General features: G+C 37.2%; 5 protein-coding genes across 11 annotated transcripts; 2 read left to right on the top strand and 3 right to left on the bottom strand.

The window, feature by feature from the left end:
* The first annotated feature begins 417 nt into the window (after nucleotides 1-417).
* Nucleotides 418-4,639, top strand: LOC140818973 (protein QUIRKY). Its single transcript, XM_073178944.1, is given in 3 exon segments — nucleotides 418-1,591; nucleotides 1,593-2,066; nucleotides 2,068-4,639. Coding segments are annotated over 3 exon segments (3,099 nt in total). The 5' UTR covers nucleotides 418-577; the 3' UTR covers nucleotides 3,679-4,639.
* A 126-nt stretch (nucleotides 4,640-4,765) lies between these two features.
* On the bottom strand, nucleotides 4,766-7,034 carry LOC140818974 (hypersensitive-induced response protein-like protein 1). 4 transcript variants are annotated; one of them, XM_073178948.1, is made up of 6 exons: nucleotides 6,917-7,034; nucleotides 6,109-6,300; nucleotides 5,877-5,997; nucleotides 5,661-5,752; nucleotides 5,475-5,571; nucleotides 4,766-5,355 (listed from the first exon to the last, which is right to left on the bottom strand). In XM_073178948.1, the coding sequence occupies exons 2-6, from the start codon at nucleotides 6,295-6,297 to the stop codon at nucleotides 4,991-4,993; spliced, it is 864 nt and encodes a 287-aa protein (XP_073035049.1). In that variant the 5' UTR covers nucleotides 6,298-6,300; nucleotides 6,917-7,034; the 3' UTR covers nucleotides 4,766-4,990. The 4 variants fall into 4 exon arrangements, with proteins under 4 accessions (XP_073035049.1, XP_073035048.1, XP_073035046.1 ...); XM_073178947.1 differs by having other exon boundaries at nucleotides 6,882-6,998; XM_073178945.1 differs by having other exon boundaries at nucleotides 6,812-6,961.
* A 2,023-nt stretch (nucleotides 7,035-9,057) lies between these two features.
* Nucleotides 9,058-12,712, bottom strand: LOC140818978 (cathepsin B-like protease 3). The gene is made up of 11 exons (XM_073178952.1): nucleotides 12,394-12,712; nucleotides 11,730-11,786; nucleotides 11,575-11,655; nucleotides 11,270-11,426; nucleotides 11,146-11,150; nucleotides 10,977-11,051; nucleotides 10,746-10,871; nucleotides 10,013-10,231; nucleotides 9,563-9,676; nucleotides 9,438-9,473; nucleotides 9,058-9,221 (listed from the first exon to the last, which is right to left on the bottom strand). Exons 1-11 carry the CDS (start codon nucleotides 12,463-12,465, stop codon nucleotides 9,087-9,089), a joined length of 1,077 nt encoding a protein of 358 aa, XP_073035053.1. The 5' UTR covers nucleotides 12,466-12,712; the 3' UTR covers nucleotides 9,058-9,086.
* Nucleotides 12,713-13,475: 763 nt separating this feature from the next.
* On the bottom strand, nucleotides 13,476-18,107 carry LOC140818976 (protein COP1 SUPPRESSOR 2). Of its 2 annotated transcripts, none has more exons than XM_073178950.1 (6): nucleotides 17,863-18,107; nucleotides 17,264-17,506; nucleotides 16,296-16,419; nucleotides 14,914-14,987; nucleotides 14,232-14,389; nucleotides 13,476-13,885 (listed from the first exon to the last, which is right to left on the bottom strand). In XM_073178950.1, the coding sequence occupies exons 1-6, from the start codon at nucleotides 17,928-17,930 to the stop codon at nucleotides 13,722-13,724; spliced, it is 831 nt and encodes a 276-aa protein (XP_073035051.1). In that variant the 5' UTR covers nucleotides 17,931-18,107; the 3' UTR covers nucleotides 13,476-13,721. The 2 variants fall into 2 exon arrangements, with proteins under 2 accessions (XP_073035051.1, XP_073035052.1); XM_073178951.1 differs by having other exon boundaries at nucleotides 17,264-17,501.
* A 3,000-nt stretch (nucleotides 18,108-21,107) lies between these two features.
* On the top strand, nucleotides 21,108-23,527 carry LOC140819417 (homeobox-leucine zipper protein ATHB-20-like). 3 transcript variants are annotated; one of them, XM_073179501.1, is made up of 4 exons: nucleotides 21,112-21,775; nucleotides 22,107-22,498; nucleotides 22,575-22,938; nucleotides 23,246-23,527. In XM_073179501.1, the coding sequence occupies exons 1-3, from the start codon at nucleotides 21,661-21,663 to the stop codon at nucleotides 22,926-22,928; spliced, it is 861 nt and encodes a 286-aa protein (XP_073035602.1). In that variant the 5' UTR covers nucleotides 21,112-21,660; the 3' UTR covers nucleotides 22,929-22,938; nucleotides 23,246-23,527. The 3 variants fall into 3 exon arrangements, with proteins under 3 accessions (XP_073035603.1, XP_073035602.1, XP_073035601.1); XM_073179502.1 differs by lacking the exon at nucleotides 23,246-23,527 and having other exon boundaries at nucleotides 21,108-21,757; nucleotides 22,575-23,191; XM_073179500.1 differs by lacking the exon at nucleotides 23,246-23,527 and having other exon boundaries at nucleotides 22,575-23,191.
* The last annotated feature ends 70 nt before the right edge of the window (nucleotides 23,528-23,597 follow it).

Raw genomic sequence — 23,597 nt, 5'->3', positions numbered from 1 at the left:
AAATTTAATATTTAAAAAGAAATCACAATAAAATACTATATATATGCAAATTGATATCTTATTGTTTACATGTATCAAGATCTTAAGTTTGAGACGAGTATCGGATTCAAGATATTAAATTTAGAGTATGTCTCTTGTGAGACGGTCTCGTGAATCTTTATCTGTGAGACGGGTCAACCCTACCGATATTCATTATAAAATTTAATATTTTTTCATAGATAACCCAAACAAGATATTTGTCTCACAAACTACGATCCGTGAGGGTGTCTCACACAAGTTTTTGCCTTAAATTTATACAATAATAAAAAAATCATACAATATATCACACATTTATTGCAAAATTTGTACTCAATTCTCCAATTCCTCATATTATATATATAAATAATGTGAAATTATTTTTAAGATTTAATAAATTAATTAAGAAAACTTGAGAAGAGAGAATAGAATCCAATCTCCCTTTCCCTCTCTCTCTCTCTCTCCAAATAAGCATTGTTCAACCAAAATCTCACTAAAAACATTTTCTCATTGCATACAACTGCCGTAACAACTTCCATAACAACAAGGGATGAAATGAACCATGGTGACGCCGGCCGACAACCATCAGCCGCCGCCTTCTGACCATCCTAAACCACCCTCCCCCGTCAGGAAGCTTGTGGTGGAAGTAGTTGAGGCGAGAGACCTTCTGCCCAAAGATGGCCAGGGGAGCTCGAGTTCTTATGTTGTCGTTGATTTCGATGGCCAAAAGAAGAGAACTTCTACGGTGCAAAGAGACCTCAATCCGGTTTGGAATGAGGTGTTGGATTTCATTGTAACAGATCCGAATGGAATGGAGTTTGAAGAGCTTAACGTTGAGGTGTTTAATGATAAGAAGCTGAGCAATGGGAATGCGAGGAAGAATCATTTCCTGGGGAGGGTGAAATTATATGGGACTCAGTTTGTGAGGAGAGGGGAGGAGGGATTGGTGTATTTTTCGTTGGAGAAGAAGAGTGTTTTTAGCTGGATAAGAGGTGAGTTGGGTTTGAAGATTTATTATTATGATGAGATTCCGGAGGAGGAGCCGCAGGGACCACCTCAAGAGCAGGAGCCTCCGCAGCAGGAGCCTCCGCAGCCGGTGGACGAAGTGATGAAGAAGCCTGTGGTAGTGGTATACGAGGAGCTGCCTCCGATGCCATATCCGGGTCATGTACCTATGGAGGGGCGTGGGCATTCCCCGCCATTGGTCAGAGTTCACGAGGCTCCCCCGGAAAGCAGACCGCCGATGGATAATGGGCCTCCGATGGTATTCCCGCCGGACATGAAGAGAATGCAGATGGGAGACGGGGCCGTCGGGCCTATGTCAGGAGAGAGGATAAAGGTACTTCGGAGACCTGCTAATGGTGATCACTCCCCGAAGATTATTGACGGGAAGCTCGCCGGAGACACTTCCGGCAGAATCCCGGCGTATGATTTAGTCGAGCCCATGCAATACTTATTCGTAAGAATAGTGAAAGCCCGCGGGCTCTCCCCGAACGAAAATCCACACGTGAAAATCCGAACGTCGGGCCATTCTGTCGTGTCTAAGCCCGCAATCACTCGGCCCGGCGGCGGCGATCAATCTGCCAAGTCCGGAGTGGCAGCAGGTGTTTGCTCTTGGCTACAACAAGGATGCCCCAGCGAACTCCACGCTTGAAATTTCCGTTTGGGACGGAGCATCAGATAAATTCCTTGGCGGGGTGTGCTTCGATTTGTCTGACGTTCCAGTGCGGGACCCACCGGACAGCTCACTGGCCCCACAATGGTACCACCTCGAAGGCGGCACCGCCGCCGATGATCAGAATAGAGTTACCGGTGACTTGCAGCTCTCCGTTTGGATTGGCACGCAGGCTGATGATGCATTCCCAGAATCTTGGAGCTCAGACGCGCCGCAACCCTTCGTGTCGTACACTCGAGCAAAGGTATATCAATCTCCTAAGCTATGGTATCTAAGAGTGACTGTAATTGAAGCTCAAGACCTTCACATAATTCCAAATTTGCCCCCATTGACTGCCCCTGAGATTCGGGTCAAGGGTCAGCTCGGGTTTCAGTCAGGTCCGAACCCGAAGAGGGTCAATGAGCCACAACACCTCCACATTTCACTGGAACGAAGATTTAATCTTTGTTGCAGGTGAGCCCCTCGAAGATAGTCTCATCTTGCTAATGGAAGACCGCACAGGCCAAGATCCGGTGCTTCTGGGGCACGTCTTAATCCCTGTGGGGTCAATTGAGCAACGAACAGACGAGCGCCACTTGCCTGCCAAATGGTTCGGATTGGAAGGTGGTCCGGGAGGGAGTGGTTCCTACTGTGGAAGGCTGCATTTAAGGATGTGTTTGGAAGGAGGATACCATGTATTGGATGAAGCAGCCCATGTTTGTAGTGATTATAGACCCACAGCGAAACAGTTATGGAAGCCCGCAGTTGGGATTTTGGAGCTTGGAATTCTTGGTGCCCGAGGATTGCTGCCTATGAAATCCAAGGGCAATGGTAAAGGATCCACTGATGCTTTTTGTGTGGCCAAGTATGGCAAGAAATGGGTCCGAACTAAGACCGTTGTGGATAGCTTTGATCCGAGATGGAATGAGCAGTATACTTGGCAGGTATATGACCCATGTACGGTCCTCACAGTCGCGGTGTTCGACAACTGGCGTATGTTTACTGAAGGTGGGGAGGAGAAGCCCGATTATCGAGTTGGAAAGGTGAGAATTAGGGTGTCTACTCTAGAGAGCAATAAAGTGTACATGAATTCATATCCCTTGATGGTGTTGTTAAGAACAGGGTTAAAGAAAATGGGGGAGATTGAGTTAGCAGTTCGGTTTGCTTGCCCTTCATTGCTACCGGACACTTGTGGAGTATACGGACAACCACTGCTGCCACGAATGCACTACCTCCGCCCACTTGGGGTGGCTCAGCAAGAGGCATTGCGTGGCGCTGCCACGAAAATGGTGGCTGCTTGGTTGGCTCGGTCAGAACCACCACTAGGACCGGAGGTCGTAAGGTATATGTTGGATGCAGATTCTCATAGTTGGAGCATGAGGAAAAGTAAGGCGAACTGGTTTCGGATAGTTGGAGTACTTTCTTGGGCAGTGGGGTTAGCAAAATGGCTGGATCACATCCGGAGGTGGAGGAATCCGGTGACAACTATCTTGGTTCATGTTCTTTACTTGGTTCTAGTTTGGTACCCAGATTTGGTTGTCCCTACCGGTTTCCTATACATATTCTTGATAGGTGTCTGGTACTATCGGTTCAGGCCAAAAGTCCCAGCCGGCATGGATATACAGCTGTCTCAAGCCGGGACAGTTGATCCAGATGAACTGGATGAGGAGTTCGATACATTTCCCAGTTCAAGATCACCTGATGTCATCAGGGCTCGTTACGATAGGTTACGGATCTTGGCTGCAAGAGTTCAAACAGTTTTGGGTGATTTTGCTACACAAGGTGAAAGGGTCCAAGCATTGGTTAGCTGGAGGGATCCCAGAGCATCAAAGTTGTTTCTTGGCGTATGCCTTGCAATTACGATAATATTGTATGTTGTGCCGCCTAAAATGGTGACAGTGGCCCTCGGGTTCTTCTTCCTCCGCCACCCCATGTTCCGGGATCCTATGCCTCCGGCTAGTTTGAGTTTTTTCCGGAGGCTTCCTAGTTTGTCCGATAGGTTACTTTAGCATAGTTTGAAAGCAATCCCCAAAATTGATTTTAGGCCGCAGAATTTGTGGAAGTGGTGGGGAAGTATTGCAGGTGTGGAACAGCTTGTTTAGGCACTTTCTTGAAAAGGGTTTTGATTAATAACCTCGGAGGAAGTGAAAAGGCTGAGGAATTTATTGACTAAAATAGTTGAATAAAGGAAAAGGGGTCGGAAAGTTGGGAGTGGGAAGAAAATTGGGATGCAATTGTGCGAGATTAATGGAGGGATATGATACGGCTCAGTTTTTTATGTAATTATGTCCCCCAAAAGTATTGGCATTTGTTTTATTCTAACAATTTGTTCATATTCCGTGATTTGAGGACCATCAAACAAAATATTATTTGACTTGTGCTTGTTTAAAAACAATCGAGTTACATTATCATAATTCTTTACTCGCCATGCACGGCTAATGGTCGGATTTGATAAAAGCTAAATTTCCAAGGGAAAAAGTTCAAGTTTTTCCTGCCATTGAGCATTGGAGTTGCAAGTTCTATTCAAATGATGAAATTTCATCTGTTTCTTTACTTCAATTACATGGCTCAGTACCCAGCAAGCAAGTAATCGTGATTCAATCATATGTATACTAGCGATTTTGGCACACGATGCACGCAGCCTAGCTCCCAGTAAGTCTATACTTCATCGTTAGTGTGCAGGAGGAACTTATCACAATTTGAACGCATAATGTGACTACTAGTTGGAAATGTATATGCAAATTATCGTCAAGGAACATAAGAAGGTGACGAAACAAAGGAACAGAGATCGGAAATCTACATATATTTGACAGGATCATAAAAAACAACTGCCTATATGTACTGGAAGGGAGCATACCTTAATGTAATGAGATGTCATTTATCAACAAATGAATCAGAAAACAACCTAGCTTTCTCTCCCACCAAAACATGATTTGAAATGGAGCTTATTATACAGTTCAATGGGGCAGCAGCAACACAGGTAACCTGAAATCACATTTATGCACATTTTCTCTACTGTAAACAAGGTATTCATTGGATACCATGGATACTTTCAAGCATCCATGAATTTAAAAAGCCAACCCCATACAAATGAAAAAATAAACGTACTAAAGCGTGTTATAATATGGATATTGTGAAACCTGCCGTTCATATACAATTCTTTAGACGGGACGGAATAGTACTACTACCAAAGCAAACAAACATTGCAACAGAATGTTAATAACGACCTAAAAAAACATCTCAACACTAGAAAGAGTAGAAACTACTTTAAGAAAGCATATTTCAATAAAAAAATTTCTCGAAACATCAGAAGTAAAATGTTTATGGCATATTATGATGGGAAGCCTGAAGAAGTCCATCACGGATCTGAGTAGCTACATCACGAACAGCACCAGGTCCATGAGGAATGAATACAGCAGAAGACTTGGAACTAGCACCTATTTCTTTCATCGTGTCAAAGTATTGGGTGACAAGTACCATATCCATAACATCCTTCGCAGTGGTACCAGGAACGTTAACCGAGAAACCGAGCACGCTGTCTCTTAATCCGTCGACAATTGCTTGACGCTGGCGAGCAATACCTAAACCAGCGAGATATTTAGCTTCTGCTTCACCTTCCGCTTTCTTGATTTGCAGAATCTTTTCAGCCTCCGCTTTCTCATTAGCAGCCACCCTCATCCTAGAAGCTGTAAATAGTGAAAATAATTTTTTATCTTGTTTCAGAGAATATAATGATGTCCACATATGATAAGAATAATGAACAGACAAGCAGGCTTTTATCCAAATAACAGATCTTATAGTCGACCTGCATTGATCTCGTTCATCGCCCGCTTAACACGCTCATCAGGTTCTATGTCGACGATCAGCGTCTGAACGATTTCATACCCATAAGCAGACATCGCCTGCAAGCAACCATCGCAAAGATTAGTCTCTCAATTTCAAGAATTACATTCAACCATATCAATTAGCATCATTGAAAAAGTGGCCTCACCTTTTCAAGTTCATCTTCAACAGCCCTAGCAATATCAGTTTTCTGCTCGAAAGCATCATCCAGATTGAGTTTTGGAACACTTGCTCTAATTACTGGATAACAAGACAAACACGATCTCTTGATATTGGTCAACTTATACTTTAACAAACATGTAAATAATAATCAAAATGAATACCGGTAATCATAACTATTAGCAAGGGCAGAACAGAGCAGTACCATCAAAGACATAAGCCTGAATTTGACTTTTTGTGTTGCTGAGTTTGTAAAAAGCATCACTTGCCTTATCTGCAAGTGCGCGGTACTGTATTGATGCCACCACATTCACAAACACATTGTCCTAATGGCCAATTAATATTTAGACAAATCAGTATTGCCATAATCTTGGTTTTGGTAGCATCGAAACTTGCTTTTAAATTTATCGCCAAAAGGTTTGATACAGCAAACAGACCTTTGTCTTGGTCTCACACTTCACATCTAATTGCTGCAGCCGGAGCGTGAGATGCCCAGCCAGCTGGCTTCCAAGAAACCAAGGCAGACAATGGCACCCTGGCTCTAAGACTTCATCAAACTTTCCAAATGTCTCCTTAATAGCAACAGTAGATTGGTCCACTTGAATGCAACAAAATAAATTTCCCATTACCTGCATACAGTAACAAATTGATGATGCAAAATTCTGGCTCCTCCAAAAAAAAATTCCAAACGATTGCTAGCTCATGACAAGATAATAATTTTATTGAAACAACTCATTACACAATTTATTTTACAACGAATTCCAACCCTTGTGTGTTGATAATTCTCCCTATGGATCAATACAATTCTTGCTTATATAAACCAACAATCAAACAATATCAAGAAAAGCGCTGATTGAGAAATGAATCGTAAGTGTCATACATAATGTGTACACGTATCATGGCATCAAATATGTCGAGATCAACCTCACACACATGTAACAAAAAAAGATTGGTAAACGAATAACGTAAATCTTTATCACTTGAATTTCAAGTGTCAAAATAGAACAACCACATCTGCATGATCACAAAACAATCAAGAACTCAAAATTGGTTAAGCAAGAACAGCAGAAATTTCACCCACAACACACATCAAATAAAACAAGAACCCAATTACCACGGAGTCTCAGGATTTTGACTGACCTAAAAATCACTCCAGAGTACAAATTAATCATGATACCACAAGAGAGAAACGTAAAGATAGTAGACTAACAGATGTTTGAAGAAAAGAGGGGCCACAGAAACTACCAGAAAAAAAAAGTGGGCTTCACGAAATATCTGCGAGTAATCGCTAAGCACCGCGTTTGGCACCTCTTTAATAGAAATTCTCAGTGAAATTCCGTAAAATTTGGTCAAGAAAATTATATAAGTTTCAAAAATGGTAAATATTAGTCACAAAAATTGAACTCATAACTATAAGTCAAAGGTAAAAATTTGTGTGTGACAGTCTCACGGGTCGTATTTTATAAAACAGATCTCTTATTTGGTTCATCCATGAAAAGTAACACTTTTTATGCTAAAAGTATTGTTTTTTATTGTGAATATCGGTAGGATTGACCCGTTTCACAGATAAAGATTCGTGAGACCGTCTCATAAGAAACATATTCTAATCAAATACTCAAATATTTTACAAATCTGGAACATTTACAAGCTTCTTTCCTTATTTGTTTCATATATTTTTATTTGGAAATCTTCGATCATGGGCTCCAAAAAATGAGTTCATTTTTGTCACATTTATCGTCGGATCAAAAGTTAAAACCACTATTTTTAAAACTCTTTCCCACGATCATAAACTCCAAAAAAAAACTAACTTTTTTTTTTCTGGATACCAATATCCAATCACACATTCAATTAAAAAAATGAACCAAGATCTTAGTTTTGAAAGTTACCCCAAGAATAAACCCTCCCATTGTAGGTGCTTTTAGTCTATTTACATCACACTAAAGTCAAGATAATGGAATAAAATATTTTGGATTAGAGGACACTAAATAATAAATATGTATAAATAAAATTATACATAATATTTAAACAAATAGGAGAAAAAAACTCATTCAGTGCTGACCTATTTTTAATAAATTAGGTATATTTCAAATTTTACCAAAAATTTTAATATATATATATATATATATATATGAAGGCAAAAACTTGTGTGAGACGGTCTCACGAGTCATATTTTGTGAGACGGATATCTTATTTTGGTCATCCATGAAAAAGTATTGTTTTTTATGCTAAGAATATTACTTTTTATTGTGAATATCGATAGGTTGACCCGTCTTTCAAATAAATGAATGTTTATTGTAACTACTCTTATATGAATGTTTATTGTGAATATCGATAGGGTTGACCATCTCACAAAAGACCTACTCATATATGAATGTTTATTGTAACTACTCTTTTTTTGGATGTCCCAAATTCAAATCCCTCAAAAATCTTCTATTCTTGAACTTGTTATCTAGCTCTCAAGTTTGCAGTTTACTACAAATATCATATACATGTGTTTACTCAGTACATACACGAAAAACCGTGGTTTCTCGTCATAAAAAAAAAAAAAAAAAGAAAGATGTTATCATATTAAACTCTAGTTTAACATAAAATATAGTAATAGTGCTAACCAAGAAATTAAAATTTTATTTACTGGGAAGCTTATGCAGGAACTTTTATTCCAGTGACAAGCACCATATCCATAACACAATCAAAGACTTGGAATAATTAATATTTTTTTCTGATATACTTGTTTCCAATATAACTATAATATGATTTTTGATAAATAAAAAATACATTTCTTCTCAAATTACAAAAATTCTTTATTTTTTATGTGATGGGAGAGTCAATGATCACCGCTCATCGAGTATTCATTGGATAAAACATCGAATTTAACACGATATTATGCAAATTACGTCAATCGATCGAACCACATTAAAAAAATCCATATTGACAGATTCGGAAGAGAAAATGTTGGTAAAAAAATCGATATCGTGAGTATTTGATCTTGCGATCACCTACTCGGCCACCTCATTGAGGCAAAACAAATATGTTTTTAACTTAATAAAAATAATACAAATCTAATTTAATAAATTTGTATATTCTATCATTACCATATCCTAATAGACTAATAAAAAAAAAATATCTTACCATTGTTGACTTGTGTAACTTTTTTTATATTTTATTTAAATAATATCACTGAACTAAATTGTTTCAGGACCATCTTTTACATAACTATGTTATCAAGGCACACACCACAGTTATTATAATACATTGATACGTACAGTACAGTACAGTACAGTACAGTACAGTACAGTACAGCATAAACTAGGCCATTGCAATGGCAGTTCAATGTAGAGTAAAAACATATCATGTCATATTCAGAACCTTTTTATCGTATCATAATTAACAAGTCCGTGTTCGTAAGGGGTCGGCTTCATAGCGTGGCATCAAGTGAAGCATAGGCAGTGCCATATGGAGAGATCACGTTACGCGATGAAGGCATACCTGCGACCACATCTTCCTCGATGCCACACTCATTTGTTCCTCGCCTGATCTTGAAGTATCCGTCCTGCGTATTAGTTTCAATCATCAAAACTTGTATCATGTTCGACAAAGAAAATGCATGTGTAATACGTCTTCCAATATATCCTTGGATTCAAAGACAGAATCTATTGAGTCTTTAGGTATGATAGAAGATTCATTAAGTACAAACTAATATATGAGAGCTTTTATTCTGTTAAAGCGACTAAATAAAGATCTCAAGGGTTCGATGGAGATAACTTACATCACCCCAGCTTCTGTTCCACTGGTTTGCTAAGAGCTACATAAACAAGCGAAAAGTAAGCATAGCATCCATGTGTAACTTGCAATTAGAACGTAGATGTTGGAAAAAAATAAGACAGTAAGTACCCAGTAGTCCTCGCCATCGTCTGTAGTTCCCCATCCTATTAGCTTCACAGCATGGCCACCCATCTCATCACCTGTCACATGTTTGTAAACTCCTGACTTGTAATGAGCGAAATCCTGCAATTAACGAAATTTAGCGAGACCAAATATAATTTTGCAAGGGAGAAAAAGGAAACTAGGAAAAGAAACTTATGCTTTAGAGGATGCATGAAAACACAAATCATTGTTGAAGAATTTTCTTCAGTTCAACACAGAAGAGAAAAAATAAAACTCAATGTTTATACACTAGGATCTTAGGTGTATATGATCAAGCTTGAATCAAGGTTTTATTTCCCATGATACACACTTAAACTTTCAGACTCTGGTTATTGCGTAGACAGCAAAGAATAACAAATAAATTATCCAAGAAATGGATCGTTTGAACAAAAAGAAACAGATTTTTCATTCTTTTACCTCATAGACAGTGAAAGAAACTTCAACTGGTCCATTCTTGTACACTTCCGTCATTATACTATGAGGGTCGGAATTTATCCTATATGCACTGACACTGAAGTGTTTTGACTTTTTCCAGAGTAGATTCTCTTTCTTGCACTTCTTCTCGCATTTGGGGGTGGGATATGCAGGTTCGCAACCAGGATGGGAGCATCCAGTATTGTCAAAGTAAGGGTCACACTGCCAAAAATACCTCATTAAGTGTTCGAGCAGACAAGTATGCCATATGTAAAAATTAATATTGATAGCAAGAGGAGACTATGCATGAGATACAAACAGAGAGCCACCGCTGAAAGACATAATTCAAATACATATTCAACACAATCGTTAAAGGCACGAGCCAAGGCACACGCATTATTAAAGCCTGGTACACTAAAGCATAATGTTCTAGACATACACATCATGAAACATCTAATATTTATAGACATCATGAAACATCTAATATTTATTTCACAAAAAACGAATATTTATTAGCTTAAAAGCAAAGTTTGGGTTAAATATGGGACTCAGATTATAGTGTATCGTGAGCACTTATGGCATGCAAGCTTCACGGAAGAGAGATGCTTTGGACTATGCCTTTGGAGCAAGGGCTGCTCCTTGCTGTGTCCTGCCCTGGGCACTTCTAACAGCTATATGTTCAAGTAATCTGAGACTATTTTGAACACTGTGACTCACTCTCTCACAAGAAACATACCTCTGAAGTCACCACACCAGAATGGACTAAATATCGCCATGCTGATATGGGGTAGCCTCCATCACAACCATCACCACACAGAAAGCCACAGCATGATAAGAGATCATTGACTGAGAGTGTAATGTTCTACAAAACATAGAATGACCACAACAGATGTTATTGCTACTATTTGATAAATTATAATAACATCAGATGTACATAAGAGAAGAAGCTAGAGGGCTCGTCAATAACCATGTCAAACTGAATGCAGAAGCGATCAGAGAGAGATTCAACAGCACCAAAAGCCCAACATGAACCGCAATGCCCCTAAGTAAATAAAAAACCAAAAATTACTAGAATATGCATGCACCACAGGATAAATAAACAAGCAAAAACTTATCAAAAAATAGAAACAGGTTACCTGATCTTTGATTTCAGATATTTGCATGGGCACAAACAAAGAAGAGGTGGCAAAGTGACAAAGTAACAAAAAAGGTTAGCGACTAGTAAATGAAACACAACTAAATAGGCGTCAAGCAACTAACCAAGAATGTCTGCAATTGTGCTACATTGAGGCCAAGCTGTGCGCGCATCAAACATTGTCGGCAACTTCAGAACTCTTTCGTGAGTAACAACTGGAACACTTTTCAAATAACCTTCTGGCGTTGGTTTAACCCCGAGAAGGTGCATAAATTCACTAACCTGGAGATCAAAATGATAATATCATCAGCTTAGTCTCTCATCATCTCAATATCCTTTCATTTTAGACAGTGAATAGGTCAATTTTCTGAAAATTAAATAGATTAGAGTAACCAAATTCTTCATCCAATGCTTCAACACTGAAACTCACAGTATAATTGGCTAGTCGAGGATTCATAGAAGCTTTCCATCCAGCATGAGCATCCTCGTTAATTCGTTGAACAATAGAGTCCTGAAAGGGAAATTTGCAGCTCAAAACTGAATGCAAAATGACAAACATTTCCCCTTATGCGAGTAGAAAATTACCTGAAGAATCTTATGGTGAAGTTTCAGCTGAGGAATTGGCTTCCCTGCAATGACCTGCTGTAGCAGAGTTCAGGAGAGAAATTCAAAGGAATTTTAAGGCTAATTTTCGACACATCAGGGCTCATTGCCAAGACAGATGCACGTATCCTATGCACAAAAAATTTGTATTTGCAACATGTACAAAAATCACGAACAAGTAATGCTGTACGAGGCAGCTTTTAGAGCTAGCTCAAGCTCGTGGCAGAACCCAAAGGGAACAGCAGAAAATCATCAACTCTTGACAAAGAGAAAGATAAATAAGAATAAACAAACGCCATTCTTCAGGATCTCGGTTCATGCTCAACCAAAAACCACAAACTTTACATGAATCAACGGGAGGGACAGAAAGTAAAAAACCTCATTAATCAGACTATTTACAGCAGTGTCAGCCACCCCTGCAAGCGGAACTAACAGCCCCATCACGTCAAAGAATCATTCTTTTTTTCCAAAATTTACATTTAATTCTTCTAAATAATGATATACAGTAACCAGTCCCAAACTCCAACTCAGTAAATTTCCAAGTCCTGAACACAACATGGCCTTTAAAAACGAATCTTAAACATGGAATCACGGAAAGCAATCGAAAAATAGCTGAGAAACATAGAAAACCGAATATTAAAAGTACCTGAACAGCTAAAAGAACCCCCACAAGCAGCCGCAACAAGCAGCTTATCCTAGCACCGATCATCGCCGCCATCGATCCTTTCTAAAGCAGTAATAACAAAGCCTCTGAGCCCACAAAAAATCTGGGGAAATGAATGACTCCAGATGCAGATTGGGCACCTCTCTATTTATGGATTAGTCTCCGGTGACTTAAAGGGCACTGCACAGAAGGATCGAGCTGATTGGCCCAATGCCCAAGGCAAATTTCCAATATTATTTTCAAGATTATTATATTAATATTATAATTTGGATGCTTTTGAAAAACTCTCTTCAAGAATAAACTATGTTTTCCAAGATACCGAGGGAATCGAATCCATATCCACACCAGTCTTGCTCTTATCGGAGTAGCTCTCCTTAGAAAACACAATGAAAGTTAATAATTTTTGTAAAGTAATATTTTTTTACTAGTTGAAATAGAAATCTGTTTCACTAAATTTATGCAAAGAAATCACGTAAAAATTTTGTGATCTATATAAATTATTTGATTCTCAAAAAAAATAAGAAATGATGTTAAATACGAGCAACCTCAATCTCCAGCATAATAAGATGATACGATAATGTTTAGTTCATGGAATGAGACGATAGATGATGTTAATACATAGACGATAAATTATATATACCAATAATATAATGATTTATAACTTTAATTATTTTTCAAACTTGAGTTAATTGTAAGAACGAAAATATATTTAATTTTAATATATTATGTGATTATATATAAGATAAGAAAATATAATCATACTATAGTAACTTTTGCTTTGTAATTTTGTGTTAAACTTTTCCTTGTCACGTTTTCTCATTACAATAAGAATGATGGGAAAATATATATATATTTTGAACAGATTTTAATATATAATTAAAAACAAATATAATTTGTGTAGAGATCTTTAGTTTTATTTATTTATTTATTTTGATTACGTGAAAATTCGCATTCCTTGTTTTTCGGTATGCACTTAATAAATCTATTTTAACGCATTTTATTTATTTATTTTGATTACGTGAAAACTCGCAGTTCTTGTTTTTCGGTATGCACTTAATAATCTATTTTAACGCAATATCTTGCAAACCGCGTTGATGGCAAATTTATAATGAACATCTATGGTACATGGGAAACGAAAAGGGGAAAGCCTTCGTCTCATTTAATTCTGAACAAATACTTCTGAGACAATCACTGCAAGTAAACAAACTAACGATAATGGTAGGCAGCACTGGTAGAGAAGCGGATAGGTAGAAACCGGGGCTTGGATGCAATCTTAGCCCGTCGTCTGTATCAGCAATCAAGCATTCTTGCTATCTCCGTATTACACGCTGTCTTTCTCGTTTTCGAAACCGCTCCAGCATGAGCTCATCGGTGGCAGCTTGTCTTCGAACCACAGCATCTGGAGCTGGATCAGGGTGTTTGGATTCCACACCGCCGTCATCTTTACTTTTGTCCTTGTGCGACTTCGGATTATCTGAGAAAAAAATTGAGTAATGGTGTTATTACAGACTCGTACACCCTGAGCATCCATCTTTTCTGATTAATGTTACTATAAACATAGCTATTGTATCAGGTACGCAACATCGAAATGAACTTGTCCTTTTCGGGACCAGATTTTGCTACCAAGCGATTGCCAGCAAGGCTAATATATTAAAACTCAACCGATATACTAGATATTTGAACAAACGGTCAACAACAGTATTCAAGCGGAAAAGGAAGTTCCGAATCATAGTGAAAACACACAGGTAAACGTTGCGGGTGATGAATCTGTCTGTACATGCTTCTGCATAATGAGTGATGTGAGGAAACTTGAAATTCACCTTTTCTAAGTTTTTCAGCATAGTCCTTGCCTCGTTGAGAAAAGTCAGCACTGAAACTTGAGGGGATGCTAGACTCTACTTTAGAACGACCTGCAAGCCTCTTCTCCTGTAAGAGCTTTTTGGCAGCCTCTGTTTCCTCGATATTTTTCAATTTGTATCTGCAAAGAAGTGACAAGTATGAGCAAACAGCCAAACACCCAATATCAACAACTGATTGAGCAAAGATCGAAGAGTGCGTGCTGAGGTTAACATTTGTTTCTCTCCTTTTGAAGACCCAAGCACTTCTAAAATGGGAAAACACCGTAAAAACAAAATTTCAAATTTTCAATGGTTGATGGTAAAGTCCCTTCATCAGCCAAGTCTGCCTGCCAAATGTTTTTCCCAATTAGAATAAAGGTTTATTGAAGGTCAATTTTTCACACGTTTGGTGGTACTTCCTAATCAGTGTCTCGGTTTAGAATGACACCAAAAGTGCAACCAACACCATAATTTTTTTATAAAATTGGAAGATATGCTCGATTGCATGGGAAATATATGGCAACCAAGGAAAGCTTCCCCGGTGGTTTTTTCGTGTGCTTCTCTCTTTCTAGGGGGGGCTAAAGGATTTATCCCAAAAAAAATTCTTCAGAATATCCACGTGAAGAGAAATAATTTGACTCTGGCCACGAATCAAGAAGCGTACTCAATGGAAAGCTGAATTTCAGCAATTCCCGTGGTCCACTGAGTAGAGCTTTCTCCCGAATTTCGCCTCTTCACCTGAGAAAAGTTGAGAATACATGATGTTTGAATATAATCCACAGCGTGTGATTACACAAAAATATTGAAAAGGAGGACAGAGGTTTCTATTTCACGAGGGTATGAGTAGGGAAAGAAATTTCTTCAACTGGTACAGTTACAAAGAGATGCACAGTGCTTTCTCCTCAGGCTTGAAATTACGTAATCTAAAGTTCAATGTCGACTTTTAATATGGGCCCCCTAACAAAGTAAACGCCAGAAGCAGACAGAAATGGTAGCTTAACATATTGCTACTACTTTCTCAAATTAACAAACCCGCTGAAGCAAAAGGTTAAAATACAATGTATAAGCCAGACAAACTGCTAAATTGCCAGCGGACAAACAAGTCAAGAACTGAGATGCCTACAGGCATTGGCCATTGAGTTACATGACCAGACTCGGTCTCCTAGGGGTACTTCTATGTGGAATAAAAAATTATGGCACCCAGAACACAGATAATTTTTCGTAAGTGAAAATAGGAACCTGGACTCATTTAAGGTTCCCACCAACTCGGATATTCTTCTATCACGTCTTCTTGCCACCTTAGATCAGACTGCTAACATTGTATACGATCAAGTCCATCAACCATAGAGAGATGATCAACTATATCCTAGAATCGCTTTTAGCTTTTAGAGTAATCAGGCTCATGCCAAACAGACTCAGAATTTTACCGTTCACCCCCTTGTAATACCTTCTGCCCAACAAACACACCACTACCTAGCCATCCCGTCTCTAGCTTGATGAGAAACATACTTTTAACTTAGCTATACGTTGAGTTTCTATCCAATTTTGGCACAAATTTCTTTAAACTTTAAAAATGAATCAGCAAAGATTCACAATCCCAAACAATGCAACAACAAAATTTCTAACTAATGATATCCAAAGAAGATGACTAGATCGTCTTATTTGTAAAATGAAATGGAATTAACAGGACAGCAAGATAAATATTCCACTCACTTCAGAATAAGGTTTGGTAATGGAGTCATGAAAAGAGAATATTCATACGGGTAGCGAGCTCTAAGCTTCATAATGCAGAAATCTTGCTGATAACCACTATATGAAAAAATCCAGAGAGAAAAGCACATCCACAGGAACATATAAATATAATCCACCAAGGACAACAGGGTTTGTAGTGAGAGCAAAGTTGCAATTAACCAAAGACTACAAGTGATGATCCAATAACTTGTGTTAGCAACAAATGTTCATTGGTGCATGAGAGATGAGTAGACAATCAGTCTGATACTAAAACAAATAGAAGAATGGGGCAAGCAAACTTGTCAAGTCACTTACTTTAAGATGCTCTGGGATATCATATAATTCATCCTCTGCACGCTTAACTTCATTTTCGGCAGGATTTTCCAAGTCAACATTATTTCCCTTTTTCTTTGCCAATTCTTGTTCCACATATCTCAACCTGCATATTAGATTCAGAGCAATAAAATTGAACAAAAGTAAATACACTGGATATCACATCAGAAACACTGGATTGATTGTTTTATAAATAATTAAAAGATCACAAATTTTTTTAGAAAATTGGAAAATTTCAATTTCAGAGTTAATATTTTTATATTCCATACATATTCTTCTCACCAAATTTAAAGTATTAAATTCCAACTTCATTCTCATATAACTAATGAACAAGCCATGTGTTATAACTTGGTCCGAATTACTTGAAATCAAAACAACATTCACTGTCTTACACGGAAACACATAGCATGACCCTTAGATAGTGAATATTTGCCACATTAGAATACAAGATAGCTGCTGCTGCACCACCCTATGTATCCTTGAAAACAATGAAAAGTAATTACCATGTTGATTCACTAGTATCTCCGTCAAAATTTGATAAGTAGAAAAAGGAAAATGAATTTCCTCACTTTCATGGGCAAAAAGGGTTTCAATGGTTTGTGACTTTGTACAAATCCATTTTTATAATCTTCACATATGCAGCCTCAATTGCTCTTATCATCCATGCAGAGAATATGCTCATTAAGCTTTTTTCCTCTTTAAGTGTAAAAAATGAACTTCGTGGCTTTGCCACCTAGAGCAAAAACCATTCTTCATAAAAAGCCATTATTTCGTCCCATACTCGTTACAAACTATTCAAATTGCAAATCAAAACAAATTATTGTTGCTTCAGAAAGAACATGATAAAAGGCAAAGTAATTGAAATCATAAAGCAATTGCATTGTATAAAAACGCTTAATGCCTTAAACCCCGTAAGAAGTTCAAAGAGTACACGAGGAGAAAATACATACATATTGGGGTCCTCCTCCATGACAGCAGTTTCCTGAGCAAAGGTGTCCTGCAAAACCAAATCATCCTTCTCTCCATCACCTTCACTCTTATCATTTACTTTGTGAACCAAACCACCGGCACTGCTGTTGGAAGCCACACCACTTGCAGCCACAGACGTTGCAGGGATGGGCAATGCGGGTATTCCAGATTTCTTCTCCCTTTGCTTCTGCAGGTATTTTACCTCCTCCAGCGCCAAAGCTAATCTAATTGAATAACCATCCATCAATCAATACTCTAAGCGTGAATAAAGCAGACAATTTATGGTTTCATTCCATTTTGGGCCATTTTCCAAAAGAATGTAAACTTTATTTAATAAATCCCTGGGTTAAGTCTGTTAAAGGCGTAGTTTTGAGGCAGTCCACACCTTCTGCGGCATCAGCTACATTACTTGGAAGATGTGGCCGACACATGACAAGTTAAAGAACCCATGGCAAAGACATGTTCGGGGCAAATAACAACCAAATATCCAATCACTTGGAGACAATGTACTAGAGACGTAAGCTCGGGGCAAATCGCAACAAATAACCCTGATATGAAACTATTTTATAAAAAATAGCACCTTTTTTCATGGTCGGGATCTTCATCTTCGACCTCTAGACTTCTTTTCCGAAAGTTCTTTGCTTTCATATCTTTCAGTTGCAAAGACGCCACAAAATCAATTTCCGTGCTCTCCCCCGATTCGTATGTATTCCGCCTTGCCAAATCAAGCGACTCCTGTTCGATCAATACCGGGTAGCATATGCCATGAGCCGCCGCCAGAGTACCTAGAAAACTCACCCCGCTGCTCAAATCAAGAAAGAGACCCCGAAGAGAGCGTGGACAGAGGAAATAAATTTGAGCTGGCTTTTATTTGTGTTTCAGATGGGCCTTGATCTATTGGGTCTTCTGTATTGGGCTTTTACTTCTATATTTTAAACACTAATTAATATATAATCATGAACGGGCTCGATTCGAAGATTTTTTTCACAAAATTAATATATAAAACTATCTTATAAAAAAATTATTTGTTATTAAAATACATTTATTTTAATATAAGGGTTTTGCTTTTATTTTTATATTCCATATGAACTATAAATATAAACATTTTTTTAATGTGTTTTTGAATCCCATTTCGGTCGGTTTTGGAGTTTTTGAATATCGGTTTCGGTTCTCGGTTTTGTGTACTGGAATCCGAATACCAACCGACCGCATTTATGAATTTATTAGTTAGTCCCTATGTTCCGCTTTATAGTTTTAGTCGCAAACTGTATTATATATGAATTATTACATATCTAACATTTCAAAATTAAACTAGCGGCCCTAGCGTAGCTAATCTTTGCACAGAAAATCAGCGCTTTCTTCCTCTCTCTGAGTTTGACGGTTTTGTGTTCTATTTGACAGACTTATGATTTTTCGATTTTATGTTTCTTTTTTTGGATATGAATGGAGATCGCCTGTGGTGTGGTTGTAGTCAAATTGAGTTTAGGGTTTTTTTTGGGGCTCAACTTATTTTAGCTTTTTATGTTTTGATTGTTTGAATTGCATTTGAATATGTATTAGATTGCGACACTCATCAAGCATGCTATGATTTGAATTTGAATATGTTTATAATTAATAAGTTGAAAGATTAGTTTTTTTACTTTTATATATATTAATTAACCGAACAACGAACATCAACGGTCCATTATATACCAAACGAAACGACCGAATACAATGTTCGGTTTGGATACATTCAAAAGTCACCGAACGAAATAGATAAATTAAAACAAACGACGATGAACCCCTAGTTCGAGTCATGGAAATAATGCAGTGGTAAGACTGAATTTGAATTCAATTCCATTAGATCCCCTCGTTCATTTTGCTATACACGTGACATATCGCTAGTCGCAACATTGAGCTGAGTAAAAACAATTAATATTATCTGTAACACGTAACAGTAACCACGTTGGTTAAGTCTGTACGAATCTCGTTCAGCAATGTAAAAATCAAATTCTGAAATATTCGGTATGTCTTTTGTTACGTTTCAGACTTTATATGAGAGGGCAAAGTACATATATTTAAAAAATTATCAGCATGAAGTAATATTTTTCCAATGACCCAATAAGATATATGTCTCACAAAATACGACATGTGAGATCGTTCTTACACAAGTTTTTTATCTATTCAAACACCACCAACTCCAATAATTTGACCACTCGTTAAGAACAATAACTGCAATTTTATCCACGGACCACAAAGAGATATAAAGTCATGACAACAGAAAGTGGAAGAATACAAGTTGTCTCGTCTCATTCATGTATTTTTCAAACAATTCTACACACCTAAAAAATGTCTTCTAATTTTCACCATCTTCTCTAAAAACAGATCAATCCGACTCATACCCGATTCGGGTTCGGCCTCATTTCGATCGAAAGATGAACTAAAACCAAACGGGTGCAGCTAAGAATCGGGAATGACCTTGTCTATAGTGAGTCGGATTAAATTTTATAGTTGGAATAAATCAATTATTTGTAATATCGAACGTCGCTATCATTTTCAAGGAGTGATATATAATGTAAGCAAACACGAACATGGCCACCATTACTATTTATGTTTAAAATTGAACATAGCTGTCTTTATATTTATATAGACACTACGCCTTGTTTGGTGAAACAAATTAATGTCCAAAAAAGGATGCCAATTTATGTAATATTTTATGTATTTTTCATTTTGCCAAACAATGATGTTAAGAGCCGATTATACCTTGTGTATTTGTGTAGTAGAAAATACTATAAATTAAAATTGGACCATACGATAAAAACAGGCCAAAACTGGTCACGAACCGGTCCGACCGATCCCCAAATTTTAATTTAAAAAAATCGTTTTTTTCCTTTAAAAAATATTTTTTTTTATTTTTTGATTATATATATATATATATTATTTTGATTTTGAGCATTATTAAAAATATTATTTTAGTAACATTAGATCTTATTTTTATTTATTTATTTTTAATATATATATGTGTGTGTGTTGTGTGTGATAAAGTAGATAAATCGAAACATGATAACTTGAGCTGGTATACCGTTTAAAAAATTTGAGTGGCATAATTATAACTAAATTCACTCTAAATATCGAGTACTAGGATTATTATTATTATTATTATTAATTTTTCTTTTTTTGCAAGATGATGTAATCGTGGATCTCTTGTTAATACCATTAATTATTTTTTTAATTCTTTATTTTTGGAAATTATAGAAATTAATTTAGAAGGAAAAGAAAACACTTTTCGAGTCAAAACTGAATGGGTCAATACATAATTTGCTAGGTGTGTAATGGATGAGTTTGGGATGGTGGTGCACGCAAAAGCCACTAACTTGTTAATATTATCAAAAAAATTATAAATGCACTTTGACTTTTTAAACTTTTCCTTCGTCGTATAATTAGGTGTTATTATTTTGTCATCGGTTAATTTTTAGATACGTGAAATCCTTTCAAAAAAAATTTATTTTTAATTATTTTATTGTCGGTTATTTTGTTTTTCGAATAAAAATCCATAAAACTGATTAAAAATAGTGTTTTAAAAAACACGTTTAAACTCCGTTTAAACACGTTTAAGTTTGAAACTCGACAAAAACATCCAACTTCAGAGCGTTTGAGATAATTATAATTACATTAAAGATAAAAACATTTTTAATGTTTAAACATGTGTGAATCTCGCTTAAGTTTGAAAAAATTGGAGCTCGACATCCACGTTTCATGACTTTTAACGATTTTTTAGAACCTGATTAAAAAAAACATGGAATATTAAGTCTCGTAAAGGCTAACGTCAGATATCATCAGCCACACACTTTCTTGCCATTATATTCGTCTTTTGTCTTCTTCTTCTGGAGCACCATCTCATCTCTCGCGCCGGTAGTTCTTTGGAATTTTGCGAAAAAAAATTATAATATCAAACAGGAAACGCGAATTCGATCTTCTCTTTTGGATAATAAACGTCAAATCTTCGTTCTTTTCCACCCAGAAAGAAGTGAAGAATTATGATACCTTACTAGATATTCTCCTTCAGAACCGCCGGTGGATTTTTCCTTGTTCAGAATTTGAAATTCTGGACATCTACAAAAATTTCGGAAGAAAAAGTGAATTTTTGCTGAATAAAGTGTAGAAAGATGGAGGATGTCACGAGCAGCCGTTGTTCGCACACTTCCCATATCACAGAGATCATCATCACCAGCTTCTTTCGTCATAAAATTTGATTCCCATTTCTCGAAATCCACAGCGGGAAAAGGGTTTGTTGTAGAGATTCAAGGGAAAGATATAAATTAGAAAAAAGTAGTTGTTTTCGTGCCGGTTCTTGGAAATCTCATTATCGTTATACTGCTTGAAGTCAATTTAATCGGCCATGGCGGATTGGATCACCAGTGATACAAAGAAGCAGACGCAGAAACGCAAGAGGCCTTGTTGCGATCGGCCTCTCGATCCAATCCTCGCTAAATCAGGTGCAAACTCGTCTTCCGGTATTTGATTTCTTTGTTTTTTTTTGTCTCCTTTCTTGAATTAACTCGCTTTGACTTATTTATTCTATTTTTTGAGAATCTTCATTTTTGTTGAAGGTGTTCTTCGATCCAATACTCAGTACTCACGGTGTTTGCAATTCTCAACGACTAACCATTTTGTTGACTTTTTTTTTTTTAAAAAAAAAGAACCATTTTGCTTCTGTAATAGCCTATCGAAAACGACTGTAATATTTCTCGAATTTTTGTTTGAAGCTATGTTGTGAATGGTTTGTTAGCTTCAGTCAAGTCTAGTATCATTGTCTGATGTATTTCGAGTCTGCTTTGTGGCCAGGATCCGGTACCATGGTTAGTTTTGGAGCTGTTGGGGTGAACAAATCAAGAAACTCATATCTTTACTCCTGTGACCAAGAAGAGATCGTAGACGAAGTTTTTGATGAGTATTTTAACGAAACGGAAAAAAGGAGTCGCCTCTCAATCGATCAAATCCAGTTTCTTGAGAGGAGTTTTGAAGTAGATAATAAACTCGAACCAGAAAGAAAGATCCAGCTAGCAAAAGAGCTCGGCGTGCAGCCTCGACAGATTGCAGTATGGTTTCAGAACCGTCGAGCACGTTGCAAGACAAAGCAGCTGGAAACAGATTATGAGATATTACTTGCAAGCTATGATAGCCTGAAAACTGACTATGATAATCTTCTCAATGTCAACGATAAACTAAAAATGGAGGTGGTGATTAGTTACTCTCGAGTTTTACGTTCTTATATCATATGACATGTTTTCTAATGTTTGTTTTTTCTTATAGGTTCTACACCTTAAAGATAACAAGTTTGTTTTATGTAATGAGAAGCAAAACTCACAAATTTGTGATGCTGAAGAGTTTTCTGGAATTCTGCTGGAAAGACACCAAGAATCCAATGTGTCAGTAGTTGGTGATAAGAACAAGAACCATAGCTCGGCCAGAAGTAATGTAACTGATACAATTAGTCCATGTTTCTCGAATATGATAAATTCACCTCTCACGGAATCTGGTGATTCTTCACATGCTTTTGAGCTTGATGGATCAGAGTTTTCTCCAAGCGAGTACTGCCTGTCACCTGCAAATTCCAATTACCTTTTGTTTCCAGCTGAGGAACATGGCTTTAGTTTCTGGTACTGAGCTCCATAAGGTGCACTTCCGGGACTTCTCTGTCATCTGTTTTCACGTGTAGCATATTCATTACAGCATACAAAGTATGAATAATATCCCATCTTTAGGACTCAGAAAGTTGTGTTCCTGTCCTATGTTAGAAATGGCTCCTTTCATTGTGTTCTTTTGTTGTGTTGTGATTTTGACTAGTTTTCTATATGGTTTAGTGACAATCTTTATAAACGCCTTTGGATTATGTCGTCGTGCAATTGAATGCTAGAACGATTTATGTTGATGTGGCCTCTTCATTCCTTGATTTCTTTGATACATATCTTTGTTACGTGTAGGAATGACCACAATTTCGAAATCGACAGTTCAGAACCAATGCTTCCAGTTTGGAGCGGAAACCATATTGCTCAGAGACGTCAACTCCAATTTGCAAATGTTCCAATTCCAATTCTTGTCAAAATCTATAAAACGTTCAAGAAAAATTCAGTTTCTTTCATTTTCTTTTGGAAATAAATTAAGTTGTGAAACTCTGTATATTTAATCATACAATAACTTTACAGAAGGTTGATTTGGATCTTTCATTTTCTTTTGGAAATAAATTCAATATTGTTTGACAGTGATTTGAAGTACACTGTTGTTATCCATGTTTGAACGGTTTTGATTGTGATTTCACAGGATGATGTTCTATTT

Source organism: Primulina eburnea, chromosome 18 (assembly GCF_022965805.1).
Source record: "Primulina eburnea isolate SZY01 chromosome 18, ASM2296580v1, whole genome shotgun sequence".
NCBI lineage: Eukaryota > Viridiplantae > Streptophyta > Magnoliopsida > Lamiales > Gesneriaceae > Primulina > Primulina eburnea.
Note: the sequence above shows the minus strand (reverse complement) of the source record. Positions and strands in the feature narration are given on the sequence as shown.